The sequence below is a fragment of the Chaetodon trifascialis genome, chromosome 22, assembly GCF_039877785.1.
Source record: "Chaetodon trifascialis isolate fChaTrf1 chromosome 22, fChaTrf1.hap1, whole genome shotgun sequence".
NCBI classification, from domain to species: Eukaryota; Metazoa; Chordata; class Actinopteri; order Chaetodontiformes; family Chaetodontidae; genus Chaetodon; species Chaetodon trifascialis.
In genome coordinates this window covers 18,275,861-18,295,299 of record NC_092077.1, presented here as the reverse complement: position 1 = coordinate 18,295,299, position 19,439 = coordinate 18,275,861, and the positions used below count along the sequence as shown (strand labels likewise).

At 46.0% G+C, this 19,439-nt stretch overlaps 2 protein-coding genes across 7 annotated transcripts in view; one reads left to right on the top strand and one right to left on the bottom strand.

The window, feature by feature from the left end:
- Window positions 1–1,064: 1,064 nt before the first annotated feature.
- Window positions 1,065–8,559, bottom strand: tmem110l (transmembrane protein 110, like). The gene is made up of 9 exons (XM_070992610.1): window positions 8,218–8,559; window positions 5,390–5,438; window positions 5,147–5,242; window positions 4,943–5,064; window positions 3,768–3,880; window positions 3,163–3,246; window positions 2,943–3,074; window positions 1,254–1,388; window positions 1,065–1,181 (listed from the first exon to the last, which is right to left on the bottom strand). Exons 1-8 carry the CDS (start codon window positions 8,405–8,407, stop codon window positions 1,260–1,262), a joined length of 915 nt encoding a protein of 304 aa, XP_070848711.1. The 5' UTR covers window positions 8,408–8,559; the 3' UTR covers window positions 1,065–1,181; window positions 1,254–1,259.
- A 3,976-nt stretch (window positions 8,560–12,535) lies between these two features.
- sfmbt2 (Scm like with four mbt domains 2) overlaps window positions 12,536–19,439 on the top strand; it is a 39,817-nt gene continuing 32,913 nt past the window's right edge. For all 6 annotated transcript variants that reach the window (XM_070991629.1, XM_070991628.1, XM_070991631.1 and 3 more), the window contains exons 1-2: window positions 12,536–12,704; window positions 18,862–19,041. In XM_070991629.1, coding sequence (XP_070847730.1) covers window positions 18,951–19,041 — 91 coding nt within the window. In that variant the 5' untranslated portion in view covers window positions 12,536–12,704; window positions 18,862–18,950. The remainder of the gene's footprint in view (window positions 12,705–18,861; window positions 19,042–19,439) is intronic.

Genomic DNA, 19,439 nt, shown 5'->3' with positions numbered 1-19,439 from the left:
AAAGACTGGAAACGGGGGGAAACAGCTAGCCTGTCTGTGTACGAAGGCATACAACACCCCCCCCCCCCCCCCCGTATAACTCCTCGTGAAAGCCCAGATTAAACAAACCAGACATAACGTGCTGATTAGGAAGCTTTAGCAGATCGGTTTTGTTAGCTTCAGACGGAGCCAGGCTAGCTGTTCCCCCTGTTTCCAGTCTTTATGCTAAGCTAATTAGCTATCACATTTAACATACAGACATTTCCCAAAACTATGCTCTTAAATGAGCCCAGCGTGAACACGGGGCACTGACACCAAAGTGTCTAGAAACACAGAGGCTAATTTATGACTTTTTCACTTTAAACTGGGACTTTTCCTCTTTTCTACAATATTCTGTCATTATTCTGGAAATCTCAGGGTTTTCCCCCCAAACAGTGGCTCCAATACTTCATCATACACAACAAATATATAATCAAAGTGAGAGCTGGTCCTTTAAACCACAACAGGAAACGTTTTTTAAAAGCAGCCTGATGCAAAAAGTAAAACTTTTCCATTTAAACCGCTGCTTTCGACATGTTTGGTCCATCACGACTGCGGCAGTTAAAAGTTTAAAAATAAGACCATTAACCAGCTTTCAGACTTAAAACAAGCAGCCAGAGGCAGAACGTGCAGGAATGACTATAATTACAAATTAAAAAGGTGGATTTGAAGTGATTATATTTGACGAGTAAAACCTTAGAGCACTTATATGTAAACATATATATAAATATATATATACTTCACTTGCTTGCTCCTCTTTGGAATATGATACGTGATAAATGACTCTCTTTAGAGTGACATCATTCCCAAAAGTCCCTCGTGTGGAGAGGAGACAGATTTATTCCCGCCTTCATCATCACCACCCGCACACGTTGGCCTGCGGGCGCCGCGCTGCGTGATAATCCCCCTCCACACGCCCTCAGTTGTGGTTACACTGATGTTCACTCGCGGCAGACGGAGGCAGCAAGGTGAAAGGATAAAGAGCTGCTAATTGCCTAAATGCTGTTTGTGCTGTTTGATTTCCATGCATACGCTGAGTGGAGCTCCTGTTGACACCTTCGGTGCAGAGGAAGGCCGCTGAGGCTGAAGTATTCACATTCACAGGTTACATGACCTTTAGTTGTGCCTTTGCTTACGAGGAAGCTGATATTTAGACCTTTAATCTGAGGAGATAAGGATGCAAGGTTTTCTTGAGAGTGTGTGTCTGTGGACGGACAGCCGGGAGGTCACGTCACCTGCCTTTACACCACCACCCAGCTGGGTCTCAGCGGTCCTCCTGAATACTGCACGTGAGGGACGGGGCCGACGGCGGCGGGCTCTTCCTCCCCCTCGGAGGCCTCGTCTGTGTCCGTCTCGACGGTCAGCAGGACCTGAGAGAGGAGAAAAGGCTTTGACTGACTAAAGTCAGAGTAGATGTGTTTGGATCCTGCATCCTCACAGAAAGCTGGGAAACATCTCAGAGCTGCATCCCAAACCTAAAGTGGAAAATATCCCCGTTTAATCGCAGCCTGGAGCAGCAGCAGGGATTCGGATCCCAAAGGGGCGAAATTCCACAACTATACGACATTTACGGCATTATAAACCTCCATATGTTGTTTTAACTTCAGGTCTGACATGTGGGAAAGCTGATATGAAGACTTTAAGAAGGCTCCGTCCTCCGTGTGGCTTCAGACCCCATCGGGAAGCGTTTTCCTGCCTGACTGATTTGATCATTTGCTCAGACTTTGTGGATTTGGATGTTTTTACCTGTTTTAATTGGTGTCTTATTTTGAAAATCACCTGGATTCTCTCTGCAGTCTGACTTCCTGCCTGGCTCTCCTGTGCTCAGATTCATGTCTACCTCCTGACGCTGACCTAACACCAGAAACTGATCATCTCCTCTATGACTGATGTCACAACTATGGCATTGTGACCACAGCTTCACCCACCGCCCCCGCCCAGACCTCGTCCACGTCAATGCGTCTCTATCCGCCGTCGTCCTCCACTCCACTCTGCTTTCCATAACATCAGCGCGTGGACACGACTCCTAAATGTCACTTTTATTCCCGCGATGAAGGCTTGATTTATGGCTGCCTGGCTGAGCACCAGGGAAAAGAAAAGAGGAGGGGGGGTAAACACTCATCCCAGTGAACGCCGAGGTCGTGCACCCCAACAGTCATTTGTGCTGAAGTCTGTCAGTTAAATGTTTCCAGAGAGGAAAGAAAAGACACGAGCTTCTGTGCCGCGAGGAGGAGGCGGCCATTAAACCGAGGCGCCGACAGGAACCAGAGCTCGACCCGAAACAGACCCGACAGTCCAAAAACTCTTCACTTCATTACAAAATGACGAAGAAAAGCAGCAAATCGTCACATTTAAGCAGCTGGAAGCAGCACGTCTGATCGAAGCATAATTACTTCAGACTCAAAGTACTTTAATGAGCGAGACGTTTTCTATCCGCTGCGATGTGTGTGAACTGGCCTCTGAAAACACATCTGCAGCACAAACGGTTCAAAAACCTCGTAAAACAGCAGAACATGCACTCTGCGTCTGTCCAGAGACGTCTGCGAGGACACAAAATGAGACGCTGTCCAACAACAGCAGCGCTTCAGCGAAGGCTGTTTGAAAACATCACATTTTGAGGTCGAGTGAAAGCAGCCGAGTGCAGAGGGAGGAAATCTGTGTGTGTGTGTGTGTGTGTGCGTGTGTGTGTGTGTGGCCACTGTGCTCATCCCCCAAAACAACAGGTGCGGTTGACACCCAGCGTGACCGTGTGGGTGCATCAGCCCTCAACTACCATTTCCACGCTCCTTAAGGTCTTCGTCTCCGCATCAGAAGGCAAAGATGTCGAAGTGTCACTTTGCATTTAAACTGTTTTCAGGAAACTTTTGGACATTTTAACGCCACCCGGAGTTACTTCCACTCAGGTCTGATCAGCTTGAACTCACCCGAGACTCCTCGCTGTTCGTCCAGGGCAGCGTGTCGGCCTTCTCCGGCGCGCCGTCGCACGAGTCGTCCAGGCTCTTCATCGTCTTGTACTTCCTCATCGTCAGGCTGTCCACCACCCAGAACATGATGGACTGCAGGGGGAGCCAGAGAGATGAGACTGGGGGTCACTAAAGCCGCAGAGACGTGTCGTTTCTGCCACTAGGGGTCGTTCATACTCACGTTCACGATGAAGGGCACGATGAGCATGACCAGCACCAGCTCCAGCTGAGGGTTAGCAATGTAGCTTAGCAACACCTCCTGCAGCTGGAACAGAAGACGGGACAGTTTTTTAACATCAGGCTGTAAAAGACATAAATAAAAAGACTGAAGGACAGAGAGACGAGACTTTTGACTCTGCTTCCCTTCACCAGAACAAACAGAGTGACTATTAATAATCCTAATATTCATAAACAGAGTTCATCAGAGAGCGTGGAGCCACGGCAAAGGTTAATCTGAATAAACAAACATGATCCCAGATGTCATGTAAACAAACTCCATTAGCATCAAAGGAAAGTTGTTGATGATGTTCATATCTCAAAACAAAGCTAAAATAGCAACACAGAGAAGACAGTTAAAATTAGCTGATTTTTGCATGGAGTCTGGTTGGACCGGACGAGGTCAGTTCGAGACACAGAAATGTTGTTTGTGACAATAAAACTAGAAAAAATGAGCTTCAGTTGAAGTGAAAACCAAGAGAAAATCTATCTGCAACACGATAAGGTCACAGGAAGCCATGTTTCCCGTAGGACCTGAACGCAGCGCCAGCAGCCGCACGCTCTCCTTACTTTGGACCATCCGGGGACGAGCAGCACCAGGCTGATCACACCTTTCTCCAGGACCATGATGAGCAGGTAGATGCCACACTGGCCCAGCCACGCCGCTGCCTGGGGGGGGTCACCTGGAGGACAGGAAGACGTCGTTTCATCGCAGAAAAATCCAAGCAGAGACCGTCTTTGCGTCCATTTTTTTCTGTTTGAGCTGCATTTGATTTCATTATTTTTGGCTATTTTTACACAGACAGACTTTAAAGAGCAACAACATTATAATCTTCCAACAGTGGCCTCTACTTTACTTTTTATGTACTTTAAGCATAAAAAGACTTGTTTAAGACTTAATAATTTTTATTTTTTATCATATTATTTTTTTTGTCCAAGCAGATTTGTTTTGTGTGATTCAATTTTATTTTGGGGGATTTTTAGCTACTGAGAGTTAAAATTTGACTGTATTGTGTATAAACCAAGAAGTTAGTCAGTTTGTAAAGAAAAACTCACAAAATTCCACTATTTTTTAAAAAAAAGCTATATTTTATAACAATTTTAAACTACTATGTTCAAGACCACCATCATTATAAATCTTAGAAAAGTGACTGTTCTGCTTCTTGAGTGTATAAACAGTGTTTCTACACCTCGTCTGAACCTTTGCAGAAGGAGGCACAGGTGTCTCACCACAGCAGACACAAAGGAGGACGAGTCTGTCATTAAGACAGGAAGAAGGGAGGAGGAAGACGCGCAGACAGGGAGACAGACAGGGGGACAGGCAGGGAGAGTGGGAGCAAGAGACAAACCCCTGATCATCGCTGCAGTGATTTCCTGGAGCTCACCTAAAGCATTTCTCCTGAATGCTCACATGTCTGGAAACACACCTGCGTTCAAAGGTGAACAGAGGAGGACACTCAAACATAAAGTTGACCCTGATCGCGACAGAGACGCGAGCTGAAGCCCTCATCAGCCCTGCGACCTGTTTCACTGAAACTTTCCATCAAAAAAAGAGAAAAACCAACAGCAGAGCCTGAAAGGACGCAGCCTGAAGGAGCTCAGCCCTCCCCGACGCAGCCGGGAGGGTTTTCCAGGCGGGGCTGCAGCTGGAGGTGCTGGCTCTCCTCCCCGTCCGCCTCCAGCGGGTCTGCAGTGCCCTCTGGTGGCAGAAGCCAGAGCTGCAGCTTGGCGTCATTTTCACTCACCATATTCTCCAAACATGAGCAGCGTCCACTGCTTGTACTCCACCAGCTTGGACACCAGCTTCACGGCCAGCCAGATGACCAGCATCCCCAGCGTGGCATCCAGCAGGAAGTTCATCAGGTACCTTTGGACAAAAAGGGAAATCAGGTTGTCAGCGGCCGACAGCCGAACCTGGCCTCATCGTGACCTGCTGACGGGAAACTCACAGCGAGCACGGGTCCTCTTTGGTGAGCGTGGACAGGAAGACGTTGGCGAAGTGGATGAAAAGAGCACCGATGGCCTGCTTGGACGTGTCGAAAAACCTGGAAAAGACGCAGCGGACTGAATTTGACTCCTTTATTCTACACGTTCCTCATCGTTTTAATGTCCACAAACCATGAGGTCACGCTCAGAGCGGGCAGCAGGCTGATGTGTGTGTAAAGTGTAAGAAAAGAAATAAAGATTCAGACCAGATCCTCCACGGCCGCCGGATCCCTGCAGGCTCCCGGAACCTCTTCACTGCCAACAGAACATGGAGCCAATCAATTCATCAATAAATCGACTGTTTATCCTGCAAAGCAACAACATGCAGCGCGCTCTGCCTGCAGTCTGTGTGACCTCCAGGGTGAACCTGATCTCTGCAGGGCGAGAGGGAGGCGAGGACGTCCCCCCCCCCGCCGGGCTCAGGGCGAACAGACGCCCACTGTTCCTCTATCTCGCCATCTCACAAGGTCAGAGAGCGTGACTCGGCATGTGAGGGCAGGATCGAGGCCTCCTGCAGACGTGATTCTACATCTTTCTCTGGTTCAGGACTTATCAGCTGCTTCTGATGCAGCTGAAGGTGGTGTTGAGCATGAAGGCTGATCGACAGCATCGGGTCCACAACGACTCACTGCAGCCAGTTTCAGAGCTCAGTGTCATTATTCATACTTTTCCAGACATCTTCCTGCAAGTTTCAGACGTTTTCAAACCATTTGTCAGCAATTTTGGTGATAAATATTTGATTTTAAGTCATTCATTGGCTGATTCCAGCTTCTCAAAAAGTGAAGATTTGCTGCTTTTTGTTGTTTTATATCAGTTTAAACTCAATATCTTTAATCGTGATGGGCATTTTAAGGCTTTTTAAAGGTTTTAAGTGTAGAAATGACCAAGTGATTAACATCGAAAGAAAAGAATCATTAGCTCCAGCCCTAAACTGCTTCCAGGTTAATGTGTGAGGATGTCAGACACATTAAAAAAACTGCACTCAGTTTACCTTCAGTGAGTCAAATTTCTCTCATGACAGGCTGGAAAAACAGGGATTATTTCTCAACATTTGCTCTGAGAGTGTGTTACCTAACAAACCCTCTTCAGACATAAAGCTTTGTATTAAAGAAGTGCAGCAGCGGTTATTCAGCCTTTATCTGGATTATGAGAGAGCGGGAATAATGACGAGTCAGTGGAAGGAAGCTCCTGAAAATAGCTTTGAGGAAGAGCTCTCTTAACAGAGATCAGCAGAGGGATGCAGGCTCGTCTGTAACCTGGCACGAAGCCACCGCGATCATAGCCGAAGGGCCCTCAATGCTCTGCTGCACACAAATGACGTGGTGTAAATATTAACAGATGCGTGTGCGCCGACCAAGAACGGCAAGAACAGGAAAGAAAGGAAAAGAAGGGAGGGAGGGGGATCGATCTCTCTGCTAATAAGTAACTGAGTGGAGGTTAGAGCTCATTGATCTCGCTTGCCCTCAAGGCCTGGCCTAATTCTGCAACACTTGACTGCTTTGAGGCTTCAACGGCTCTGAACCCGCCTGCGTGATTAGCTGATGAAATCAACATGACTCACTGACCTTTTAAAACTACACTCTGATTATTAGAGCAAGTGAAACGAAGCAGGACACACAGACGTTCGGATATAAGGAAGCATTTCGTCGTATCGGCGGCCTCGGATGAACCCCTTATAAAGGTGAACTGACAATAGAGGCGTTTTTATAGGCTGTAAAATCAGACAAAAGTAAAACAAAAAGCACGTTTTTTTCATTTAGTGCACAGTAGCTGAATAAAGTCACTGCTATCATGAAATATTCAAGGAAACTGACTGGAAAATAAGCTTAAATGTCATCCAGGAAGTCATAAAAGAAAGTTGAACTTGAGTGCTGGTGCATTCAAACACACCAGAAGAAAAAAAAGAAACCTGGATGCAGTTTTTCGGGGCACCTTTCAGCTGCAGCCTCTGCAGGAGCGTCGAACGCAGCCTGTGGTGCCAAAACTGCTGAGATGCCCGACATTCTCCAAGTCAGCTGCCACAGGATCACAAGTTATTCAGCAGCCAGCAGCCATTGTTCACAGGAAATCCACACTGTGGCTGTGAAGGAGCATCTCCTTTCTGCTGTTCAGGCTGAACCCAAAAAACACTGTGAAAGTCCCTGAAAATGTAAGATATTTCACCTAAAACTGCCTGTACTGTCAAAACTAGTGGCTGCACTGCTGCGGCATGATTAAAAACTGACAGAGAGACAGATATTAACTCTGAAGTTCAAGTTTCTTTAAATCAATGATGGCATTTCCCTTGGACAGCAGCTGCATATGAATATTAAATTCCACTGAATAAACATATGGAGCTCGTATCAGTGCACTGCTGGAAGGCCTTCTGGTTATTAATAGACAACAATAAGGAAACCCTGGTTCTGAAACCAGCCATTCTGGTTTGATCAGAAAAGGGAGAGACCCTGATCAAACTTCCCTTTGAATACCACTATTTGAGATGCTGCTTTGCTTGCAGGCACACATACCGGTAATGTATTGTATGTGTTAATTATTCATGGTTAATATGGGTGGTAATGGAAAATTCGGTCTATAAATATTCCACAAAGTGTACGCAATTTTACCAAAATATGTACTTTAACAAATGTGTACACGCATCGCTACCGCTCATAGTAACTGTCTATTTTGAGGACGTGGAGGAGAGCAATTAGGAAAAAAGCTGAAATTCCTTCTTAATGGAGTGTTTTTACATCACCTGGTTTATGCCGAATTGAGAATAGAAGTCTTATTAGCCAGTAAATGTTTAAATAATGCTCAAATTCCGTGTATTTTTTGTCAAAAAGCAAGTCAATATAAAATTACCATATTTTTGAATGGGATTTGGTGCGAAGCGAATGAGGCTCAACAGAAAGAAAACGTCAACAAAACGCCACGTGGACTGGCGCAGCTTTCAAAATCAAGTTTCTACATTTGTGTTTGCTGCGTCCTCTCCGTGAATAAACCCAGAAAGTCCGCTGTGTCGACCGGGTTTTCAGAATCAGGATCAGGTACTCACACATCAGCGTACTGAAGGCGACGATTGCCAGAAGCCCCTGGATCAGGACGCCAAACCTGTCCGTCAGAGCTCCGTTATCGCAGCCGTGAGGATTCGCCTTGTTGATGTCTGACATGTTTGTGACTTCTAATACGCCATCGTCCAGGAATCTTTTCACCAAGAAGACCCCGCTGTATCCGTACATGTCCATGTTGACCCGAGAAAAACAACACAGCCGCTGGAGACAAAAGGAGTCCTCCCTCGGTGGGCGAAGAACGGCTTAACGTTTCTTTGTTGGAGAAAAACAAAGCTCCAGATTTTAACTTCCGGTGATCGATCGTTGATAAAAGTTTCCCTTCAGTGTTTCCAGAAGATGATGCTACATGTCATGATGCAAAGAGGATCGATTGTCTGACTCACATCCATGTTTGTGACAACGAAAACACGCACTGTCAAGCTGCCCAAAGGGGAAACGCAGCTTCCGGTGAAATCGCGTCAAAATAAGAGCCGTTTAACTTGGAACAGCTTAGCAGAAACACAAAGGGCTCGGCTACAAACTGTCAGGTGACACGTTGTTTCTCAATATGTACTAATACAAAAATAAACCTAAACATAGAAATGAATTAAATTTAAACTTTTCGATTCTTATTTTTTAATTTGGCGTACTCACAGTTTATTTCATTGAATCTTGTTATTACTTTAAATATAATAATAATAATAGTAATTATGAGACATTCATAAACAAAGTAGAATAATACATAAGCTACATTCAGACGTTAATAAAATGTTAATGATATTAAAAAATATCTGGTAATTATTACAGATCACAAGATGATTACCTGTTATTTGTCCAGTATGGCCAGAGATTGTAAATAAGGCCTGATGTTTACTATCCAAGCCATTAAAAATAGTTTCACTTAGACTGTATTTCCCTTGTAGACTATTGTTATCTGATTTTTGAATTATTTAATTTTGTTTGGATTTGTCTGCAGCTGTTTATGCTCCTGTTTTGTTCAGATCTCCATTGCAAAAGAATTATCCAACTCAATCTGGACTGATTACTTCTTAAAATGAGAAAAAACTAATAGAAACTGATCAACCCTTAAACAAAAAGCCTCATTTTCCACCTGCACCACTCGTATTCTTTTGTTCTGCTCTTGACTACACCTTCTTATTTTGAAGAAACACTTAACTAACTTCCTGTTGCAGTTCGGCTAACTTGACCGCGGGGCTCCCGCAGCAGAATTCCTTGAATGTGCGCGAGGCCGCTTCAGAGCCTTTTCGCCTGAGTCAATGGCACCCGGTGGTGCGCACGAGGGCCCCGGGGACACATCGATGCCTCAAGTGAAGGTGTAATAAACGAAACCTTCAGGTTAAAGTCAGCCACGCTCAGAATATTTGCTTTTATTTGTAGATACTCGCTGGAGGTGGAGGATGTGGAGTTATTTACGACTAAATAATCTGATGTGGAGACTTTAGGGGATTATACAGGTGGAGCCGCACAGGTGAACGCAAAGCCAACATGCAGGCCAACAGTGTCCAACTCAGAGAAGCTGCTTTGTTTCTCCACAAGACAAGAATTAAACTGAAACTCACAGAGAAATGAGGAAACCTGAGGATGTAGAGAAGCTCCGGAAACAGAGTTCATCCTCGACGAAATAAAAGTCAGGTTTGATTTGGATAATTGAGAATAAACGCCGGTTTATCTCAGCTGATGGACCAAACTCACTGCTTTTATAGACTGAGCCGAAATAACAATAAACTCACATTTCTTCGCATTAACGTTATTAAAGCGACATTAAAATCTCCTTCAGCTCGAGCTCACGACGTTTTGACACAGTGAGCTGAAGACGTCTCTGAACGGACACTCACAGCAACCTCTGGTGAAAATACTGCTCCGGCTGGATGTTTCAGATACGTTATCTGTCAGAAATAAGTGTTTTTATGCTTCATTTACAGACTGTTTGTGAGAGCACGTGAACGTAACATCACGTAATCTCACACTTTAGCTCAGGCTTCACTGAGGCCTCAGAAGATGCTGACCTGCCTCAAAAACCTCACTGTTTCCTGAATATTTATTTCCAAAACAAAAAAAAAAGGTCCCCTGTCGCGTGAGGCTGCGGGTTCACGCGCGTGTCGCCTGTGTCTGTGTGTGTGTGTGTGTGTGTGTGTGTGTGTGTGTGTGTGTGTGTGTGTGCGTGTGTGTGTGTGTGTGTGTGTGTGTGTGTGTGTGTGTGTGTGTGTGTGTGTAAAGGGGGGGGGGGGGGGGGTATAATCCTTCCTCCCGCGCGCTTGGAAAAGCTTCTTCTCTGGCAGATTAAAGGAGCACGGCGCGCGCTCCAACCATCTGTTCCTCCAGCGGCATCACACCGCCACGAGCGCCTCTTCCTCCGCTCTTCACGTGCCTTTTTGTGTCCGCGTGCATCAGACCCACCGCGGTGAAATACAAAAAAAAAAAAAAAAAAACCAACACCGAACTTCCCGTCACACGTTTCAAAATAAAATCCCCATCGCGGTTATTAACTCTTCGTCATAAAAGCCGACATTTATTTATTTGTTTGGCGTCTTTCTCTGCTTTAAACCTTAAATCTTTTTAGCTGGCGGTCCCTGAAAATGAAGCAAATGTCTGCTTGTGATTCGTCAAGAAGCAAAAAGTGATTTATCCTTCTCAGATTGTTTAATTTGAAGAGCAGTATTTCACATTAAAAGAGCAAAAACATTAAACATTGTGTAACACGCAGAACACATAAAAATAAATATAAAATAAGAAAAATGACCACAAACATAATTTTGCCAAAATTAAGCATCGATTTAGTGTCTTATCATGAAGATTTTGGGGGATCTGAAACATGATTTAATCAAAAACACCTCTCACATAACTCTCCCTTTTCATGTCATTTTGATTTCACTCGTGAATCTTTTTATTTACGTGTTCAGAAATCGTTTCACGCTTTTCGTTTCACAGCAGCTCTGCGTCTTCTCATTGGCTCTCACAGTTATGAAATATGAACCAAACAAAAACTGTTTTCTCTGAGTCTCCAAACATCTTAATTAATGTCTGAGCCACAGTATTGCAGCAGACACGTGAAATCAAGCCAAACTCTGATCACCACGCGTCATCCTTCTTCCCGTCAACACGCATATAGAACTTATTCATACGTGAGACTTTAATGCATCTTAGTTTCACGGTCTGGGCCGTTTATTAGGTGAAAATTGGGGGTTTTTCAGGGGATTCCCAGCAAAACATGGCGCGACACAACAATGTGCGCTCAAAGGTCCGATGGACAAACAGACCTTTGAGCTGATTTTGTAACTCTGCTCTCAAAGGTCAACAGTTAGCCTCCATGCCACTACATTTCACCCACGCCTGATATAGAAATTGCCCAAACAAAGCGCGTGTTAAAGCGGCTCTAATCATGGATCTGTGGAGGTTTCACTTTCCGTCGGCCGAAACTTTTTCCACACTGAGAGTTGAGTTCACTCCAGGGCCAAAAACACGTCCACCACGTGCTGTGAGAGCCTGGCTGGGGCCTGATCTAACCTCTGCAGGCTGCGGCGCGAGTATGAGCCTGTTTATAAGCCTTTATGGAAAATTGCAGCAACCTTTGAACCAAAAGCACGTCTGCGCCATCAGGAGCGGCGCAGTGCGCTCCCACCACTAGAGGATACTGTTGACTTTGATAAGAGATGCTCCTTTTAAAATAAAATCTCCTGAGAAAGGACATTTCTCAAGAGCTATTTGGAGAAAAGTGATTGCCAAGTTTGTTTGTTTTTTTAAAAAGCCAAATGGAAACGGATGAAGTAATCAAAAGAGCAAATGGTTTCAAGCATTCATGAATCACTGACTTTTCAGGGTTTTTCTCGCACAGGAGCAGCTAATGAGGAGTGTTTTGTTCCTAATAATCAGCCATATTTAGTTAAAGCTGACATTTTAATTTTTAGCGTAATGATTATGAGGATAATAGTTTTTCTTCCTGTCATAAAGGCGCATTCAAAGGGCCTTGGATCAAATAACTGCTACAAACACCAGAAAAAAACGACTGATTTTATTTCATTTTAACTACCAATAATGATTAATTTACACATCCACTGAAGCCGATATCTTTTAGGTTAATTCTGTTGGATCAGAGTGAGTTTTACTGCGCGTAAAAAATAATATTTGCTTGTGTAACACGCAGTTTTCCGCCGTGGTGCGTTCGGTTTTGTAGGCGTCGACTGAACTTGAGTTCCCTATTTATAACAAGCTGAAGAAATACTTGTCGCCGCTGCGCTCGAAGCTCCGTGAAGGAGTTGGCTTGAAAAATATCTGTAGATGTTTTTTCGGACATGCGCAGACGGAAGATGCCATATTGGAACGGGGGCAGCAGCAGCAGCAGCAGCTGAAAGACGTCGCTCGCGTTGCTGGGCTCGTGCTCACGCGAACGAGGAGAAGAGAGAGAGAGAGGAGGAAAAAAAACAGAGGGGGTCTCGAGAAGGAGAGGCGACCGAAAAAAAAAAAACTTGGACAGGTAAGACAGGTGACGGCTGCGGCGGTGCTGGGAGGCTTTTCCGCCGCTGCTGCGTTTTCTTATTTTCGACATGTCGACGGAATAAACGCGGCCAGAGTTATTTCTCGCTAAAACAACCCCGAAGTGCTCTCGAGGCGGTTTCTGTAGAAACGACGGAGCAGTCGCGAGCGTTCGTCCGCGAGCCCAAGTTGCTCAAAGTGTCTCTCGCGCGCTGATTAGCAGCTCTCACCGGCGGAGGGGACGCTGTCTCGTGGCACTCGCGGTAATAACCGTTTATTGCGTTGTTTTTCGCTGTTTGCGTCCGTCGCGTTTTTTAACCGTTTCTGGAAACAACGTGTATTTTGATGCTCCGCGTGCGACGCGCTGTTTGAAGGTGTTTTAACGCTGCGTTCAAAGACGACGCAATTTTTCTTTCGCCCGACGCGAAGTTGTTCACACAGGCGAACGTCAGAAATGACTTATTGCAGTCGTTTGCCTGCAGATGAGTCATTTTGGGATTTTTTTTCCGTCACCCTTAGGTGCGCAAAAGCCATCGGAAAATACCGGACAGTGCCAAAATGTCAAAGCACTTTCAACATGGCGGGTTATGGTGTTCAGGGGGGAAAACTGCGCCTTAAAATCTTTGAACGAGGAAAAAATAAAGTGACGGCAGATAACGCGACCGGTTCGGTTTCTTTGGATGGACACACACGAGGGTTAATCAATTAAATTCGAAGTGTGCATTTGGCGTTTCCGTGGGAGTTTTTTTCCGCTGCAGTTTTGAGTGTGCAAAGTACATGACCGGAGTGGCAGCCAGCCTGCTGCTCGGCTACACCCCTCAGCCTCATCTTCCTCATGTGCACTCTGCGTTTCCTCTTTCACTTTTCTCCACAGCGATCTGTCCGCGTGCACATCACGCTATGTCACATTAATATCGTTTTTCCACATCAAACCGACGGCGGGGTGACTGAACCGCACCTTCAGCCCGCGCTCTGACGTCTCTGCGATGGTTGCACAGTCGGACGGGATATTTGCTCCAGTTTATTGTGTCTCTATGGGTGAATTTGCAAACGATTAAGCAGATAATTGGATTAAACCGCGCGTATCTGTTTAATTATTTCTCTTTTGCGGGCGGTCTGCAAATCCGGGGTTTACAGCTTTGCATTATTCGAGGATTCCTCCTCCAGATTAAATTCGTCACCATAATGAGCAGAAACAATAAAGACTGCACGTTATGGAGCCGACGGCAGACGTCCATGTGCAATGAATAAATCATGTTTTTAGACTTCTTGTTGCTCCAAAGATATTTTTTTTGTCCGCGGAGCTGCGAGTGCGGATGGCTGAGCGCAGGCTCGGATAAAGAAACGCCGAAAAGAGAGCACTTCAGAGGGGCGTAAAGGTAAAACATACCCATTTTCTCCACGGGGAGCAATCAATACGAGTCCTGCTGCACATTACTGATGCTTTGGATGTTGTGTTTTTTATTTATTTATTTTTATTTTTGTAAGAACCACCCAACAGCCATTTTTTTTTTCCATTTAGCTGTTTTTTGATGAGGCACTGTGTGTTAATGTTCCTGTGAATGTTGCTCAAGGAAGACAATCACACAGCCAGAAGGAAAGATAGAGAGAAAGAGGAGGTCACTTTACAGGAAATGAAGTCAGGATCCTTTCTTTCTTTCTTTCTTTCTTTCTTTCTTTCTTTCTTTCTTTCTTTCTTTCTTTCTTTCTTTCTTTCTTTCTTTCCGCTCAGCCTGTATTTGAATAAGGGGAGGACTCAGGCAAATATCAGATTTGACCTCTCCTGTTCTCAGACACAAAAAGTCTGCAGGTTGTTCAGGTTGTGCGTTGCAGGAAGTTGTTTCCACTCGTCGATGTTGAAGTGTTGAAAGAGAAAAACTCCCACTCCTCCTCCCGGCTGCTCCTGCTCTGTTCTCCTCCCGTTTCATCGTTTTTTAGTTGGCTGATCTCCGTGAGCGTCGCCGGCCGTGAAGCACACGGGCTGCGTTGTGTACACATCTTTGTCACAAACTGTTGGAAGAAACAGAGGACAAATTGTTGTATCGGGGCCTCCTGCTGCCAAGAGGAAACAGCTCTTGGATGGGGCTAAAAGAGGAGAACCTAATGGGGAGTAATGCAATAAAACCCAAGCCCATGCACTGGTAGTTAATCTCCTAAATCCCCCATTAAATCTTTGGCATGGATGGGTTTAGGGAAAGGCAGGAGGACAACATGTGGATGCCCAGCTCCTCACCAGGGGCTAATCAATAACAAAAAGTCCCCTCAATCTGAGGGCACAAATGTCCTGCGTCTGAGATTAACTCTGGCAGAGCAGCTTAATCCCTCGGTGCCCAATCTGGCCTGTTTCCTCCAGGACGCTGCAGGCCAGTAAGCCTGAAGCACAGAGTCTGAGCTCCAGAGACGAACTGCTGCAGAGCGCCGGCCTGTTGCACCAAGAGTTAAACTGCTGACGCTGGCTTTCAGAACAAAAGCACGTGGAGGGTTTTCTGTCCCCGAGGGTTCGAAAACTCGTTTAACCAGCGAGGGACCAAATTAAGAAAAAGCTCGCCGCGCTCTCACAGGGAGCTGATCGAAGTTTTTTAATGTTGTTTTCCAGCTATGATTCATTATAATAGTGGTTTTCTGGAGGATGAGGGCTCAGCAGCGAGGTGACAGCCCTCCCGTTCGCAGATAGTCTTAACCTTTTCAAAGCCGCTGGATCCGCCTTCTCTGCAGCAGCCGTAATGAGAGAGACGTCTTTTTAACGTCTGCGTGGGAATGTGGGTCGGCTTTGTGTCGAGAACGTTCTCCAAGACCTCGGGGAACTGCATTAACTCGACAAGAAGAGAGAAATGTGACCTTTGAAAAAAGTGCAGAGGACACCCAAAAGTTGGCAAAGACAGTAAATATGTCAGGGTGGATTTTGGGGAAATGAGCAATGCACTTCATAAGTATTTGGACAATGACACATTTCCTGTTTTTTGGCTCTGGGCTCCGTCCAGCACGGTGGATCTGAAATGAAACCGCTTTCAGCTTGAAGGTTTTGAGGGTGTTCACGTCCGTATTGAGTCATCAGCGTGGGACCAGCAGCCCCCTTTTTTATACATATCACCTCTCATTTCTCAGGACAATGACAGGGCTCCGCTTTCTCCATGTTTCATCTGGCGTGGTCGTGAAAAGCCTTAAATTAAAGCTCGAAGTCAGCGCTTGAACCGCATGCTCTTTGTTTCATTCTGCTTTGGTTCACTGTGCTGGAGGGCAGAGCCAAAGCAATGCAGAACTGCTTCAAGGCCTGCACCCAATGCGCAGCACAAGACCTGCAGAAGACTGAAAAAGGCTGCAATCAACCCGAATTGATTATATGTATTTTTAGAAATGGGCTAAAATGGCAGAAAATTGTTCCCAAACTCCAGGGTGTTGTCCTCAAAGTGCCTCATGTGATCACTTTTCCGATTTTTGCTTGATGAATTACTCATTTCCTGCAGATCCACTGATTGTTTCATTTGCTAATTAATTTCTCCGTCACGGAAACATAAAGTTTTGAAACGTTGCCGGCCTTCAGATGCAGAAACGAGCAGAATGCCTTCGTCTCTTCGTGACGCCGTGGGGGGAACAAACAGCCACTTGAGGGGAGTTTTAAGGGAAAAAGCAGTTTGAAGAGCCGCTGCGTTTTGAGTGCGCTTTAATGAGTTTTAATTAGCGCTGCAGAGGCCGGCGTGCTGACGACAGCTGCGTGTCAGCGCCGCTGAGGGCCGTGGGGCAGCGAGGGAGGAGGCTGCGATAGGCTGCGAGGGGGGAGGAGGAGGAGGGCAGGACGCCGTCATGTGGGCCAAATTAGCTCAGCTTGTTGTTTACGCAATGGATGTTTGCTGGAGCCACGGAGGGACGTCAGGGGGTCTGTGTGGCGTGGTGTGGGGGGGGGTGGCGCACACACACACACTCACACACACACTGAGCTGGGTGGTTGAGGAGGCTGTCACCGCCTCTGTAGCCTCTCAGTTCTGTGAATGCACTCGCTGCTGTCTGAGCTCCCGCTGGATTCTCTGGACGCTGGATCGACTTTCATCAGAGGATTGTTGGATTTTCACCTTTTCTCGTCGCTTCTTTTCCGCCTCGCTCCGTCTCAGGATGGGCGGCTCGCCTCATCTCAGGATGAGGATATTTTCTGCTCTTTTGGACGCTGGCTTTCACTGATCCTGGAGCTGCTTCTGGCTCGGTTGAGGGGCGATGTGTGGCGGCGGAGCGCCTCTGTGCTAATTGCCGTGTTGATGAAAGTGGGTGGAAGTCGGGGAGTGAGTCATGGGCGATGTGACGGCATGACCTGCGAGCCCGACCGCCAGGCGAGTGACAAACAGGCTCTGCTGATTGTTGTGCAGATTATTCAGAGTTTTAGACTTCATCCCGTTTCTGCTTTGTGATTAAACAAGAGCTTTTCTGTCTTTAACGCTTGAAATCTGCTGGTTTTCCAACATTAGAATAGTCACTTTCTCTACAGGGACTTGACAGAAGCTGTAGGATTACGACAGAAATGTTTCCAACTTTAATGATGCAAAACAGAGTGTGTGCAGATCTGCATGTTTCTGATCAATGATTAATCAGTTAGCCTGTTTGCAGCTCCTCCAACGTGAGGATTTGCTTGTTTTCTCAGTTTCATGTCATTGTAAGCTGAATATCTTGACATTTAATGACATCGACTCAACTTTAGAAACACAATTAATCGATAATGAAAATAAATTAGCCCCAGTTTCAACTCTTTAGTTGGATGCCTTTCGCTTCTCTCTACTAAAAAATACTGACGAATAATGATGAGTGATTCCAAACCTGGGGGGCGGGGACCCTCAAATGGGTCCCAAGAGAACTCTGACTCTCAGATGCAGAGTCAGTTCAGAAAAGAATAAAACAGAGTGAAAAACTCGAGTCAAAGCTCACCGACCACCTCCGAGCAGCAACGATTCAGAGACATGTTTCACACATAGCAGATCATCGGTTCCCATCATCCATGAGGACGTGATGATACTGTAAGCAGACCGCCGCCAACGACGGCGTCGCAGTGCACTCGCAGGAAAAGGGCTAACTGTCAGCTGTGAGCTCAGCAGGTGACTGACTGATCACATCGTACGTTTGTTTCAATCGGAGCGACGCGCTGCAGCGTCGGAGGAAAGTCGCTGAGACAGGAAGAGACATGCAGCTGCTGATGCGTGAGGGAGAAACCTCACCTCTGCGCTGCAGCGCACACACCACACACCTGAAGACAGCCGGCGTCAATCTGCTGGAGCAGATTCAAAACTCTTTGCTCGATAGACAAAAGAAGTGCATGTGAAAGAAAGAAAGAAAGAAAGAAAGAAAGAAAGAAAGAAAGAAAATATGATGTCAACAGGTGAGTTCATGTGAACAGACGCTCACCTCGAGGTTACTTGTCCGTTTGGACAAAGACTCAGCTGCTAATGATGCTCCAATCATCTTAACGAATGCCTTATTCATGCTCGTATTTCCTCCTCCACCCTCCATGTTGAGCTGCGGTGACATTATTCTGCTCTGCGGCTGCTTCAGTGTCCTTCCAGTTTTTCTACTTTGTTTGGCTCTGATTGGTGATCTGATGGAGTTGTGCAGTGGTATGCAAATGCAGGCAGACGATGAGCATAACCTGACACTGGAGAGCTGACGGCTGTAATTAAACAGAAGAAGAGGCGTTTGCGTCTTTAATGATGCTGAAAAGTGCAGGATCTGCTGTCGAGGTTCTTTTCTTGTACTTGGCTGCAGCTTTGACTTCCTGCTGCAGGGTTTTCCTCTGGACTTCCCCAGAGATCAGATGTGTTTTCCTTCAGTCTTGTGATGGTGAAGTGTTCTCGAAGTGGCATTCTTCTCTTTGTGCCCATTTCAGCCTCAGTGGCTGCTGCTATTCGCGCTAGCCGCCCACTTCTTCTGTTGTTTATTCCGAAGAAATTGCAAATGCAAAGTGCATCATTTCCTGCCAGATATATTGGTTTTCCAGGGAAATTCTTACCCAGGTGTGGGTGTTTGTTTGAGCAAATGTCAAAGCTGCTATGAACCGTCTTCAGTTTCTCTCTGTAAACGGGCTGTTCTTCTCCAAATGTCACTGATTGTTTCTCAACAGCCGACTGTTCGCAGCTTAATTTGCTAAATCAACGCATTAACTGTGTTTATCTGTTCTGTGCCAGGGCTGATAAGCAGAGCGAGAGATGCAGTGAAAGAGGAGTGGCACGCCTCGGGTCAAAGGTTAACGCTCACCAGGAAGCGGCGGTGCAGGATGCAGTCTCGCGCTCAGGAGCAGCCGTTGGCCCTCACCGCGGTGAAGTCACTCTACCCGACCAATGGGAAGGAAGAGGAGGTGAACACAGGTGAGGTGGCTTTACCTTTAGCTCGAATGTGGCAGTGCCCACGAGGCGGCCGTCGCCTGACCAGAGATTAGATGACAGAGGGTCAACATTATGATTGGATCAGTATGCTCTCTGTGTTTATTACTTATCTTTAAATTGATCATGTTCTTTAATCTTTGGTAGGTTTGCCTCTGAAAGTTTGCACTGTTGTGGCCTTCATGCACAGGCTGTTTGTTATTTCCAGGATGAGAATTTACATTATTTGTCATGTTTTCGGAGCATTTCTATGAAAAAAGTCTCACACGGTTTGAAATAGTTTGGATTTTTTTCCTGGTGTTGTTGAACACACAGAGGTGAGCGTCAAGGGCAGCACGCAGCGCCATTGTGTTTACTATGTAAACCTGCACAATAGTGGCGTA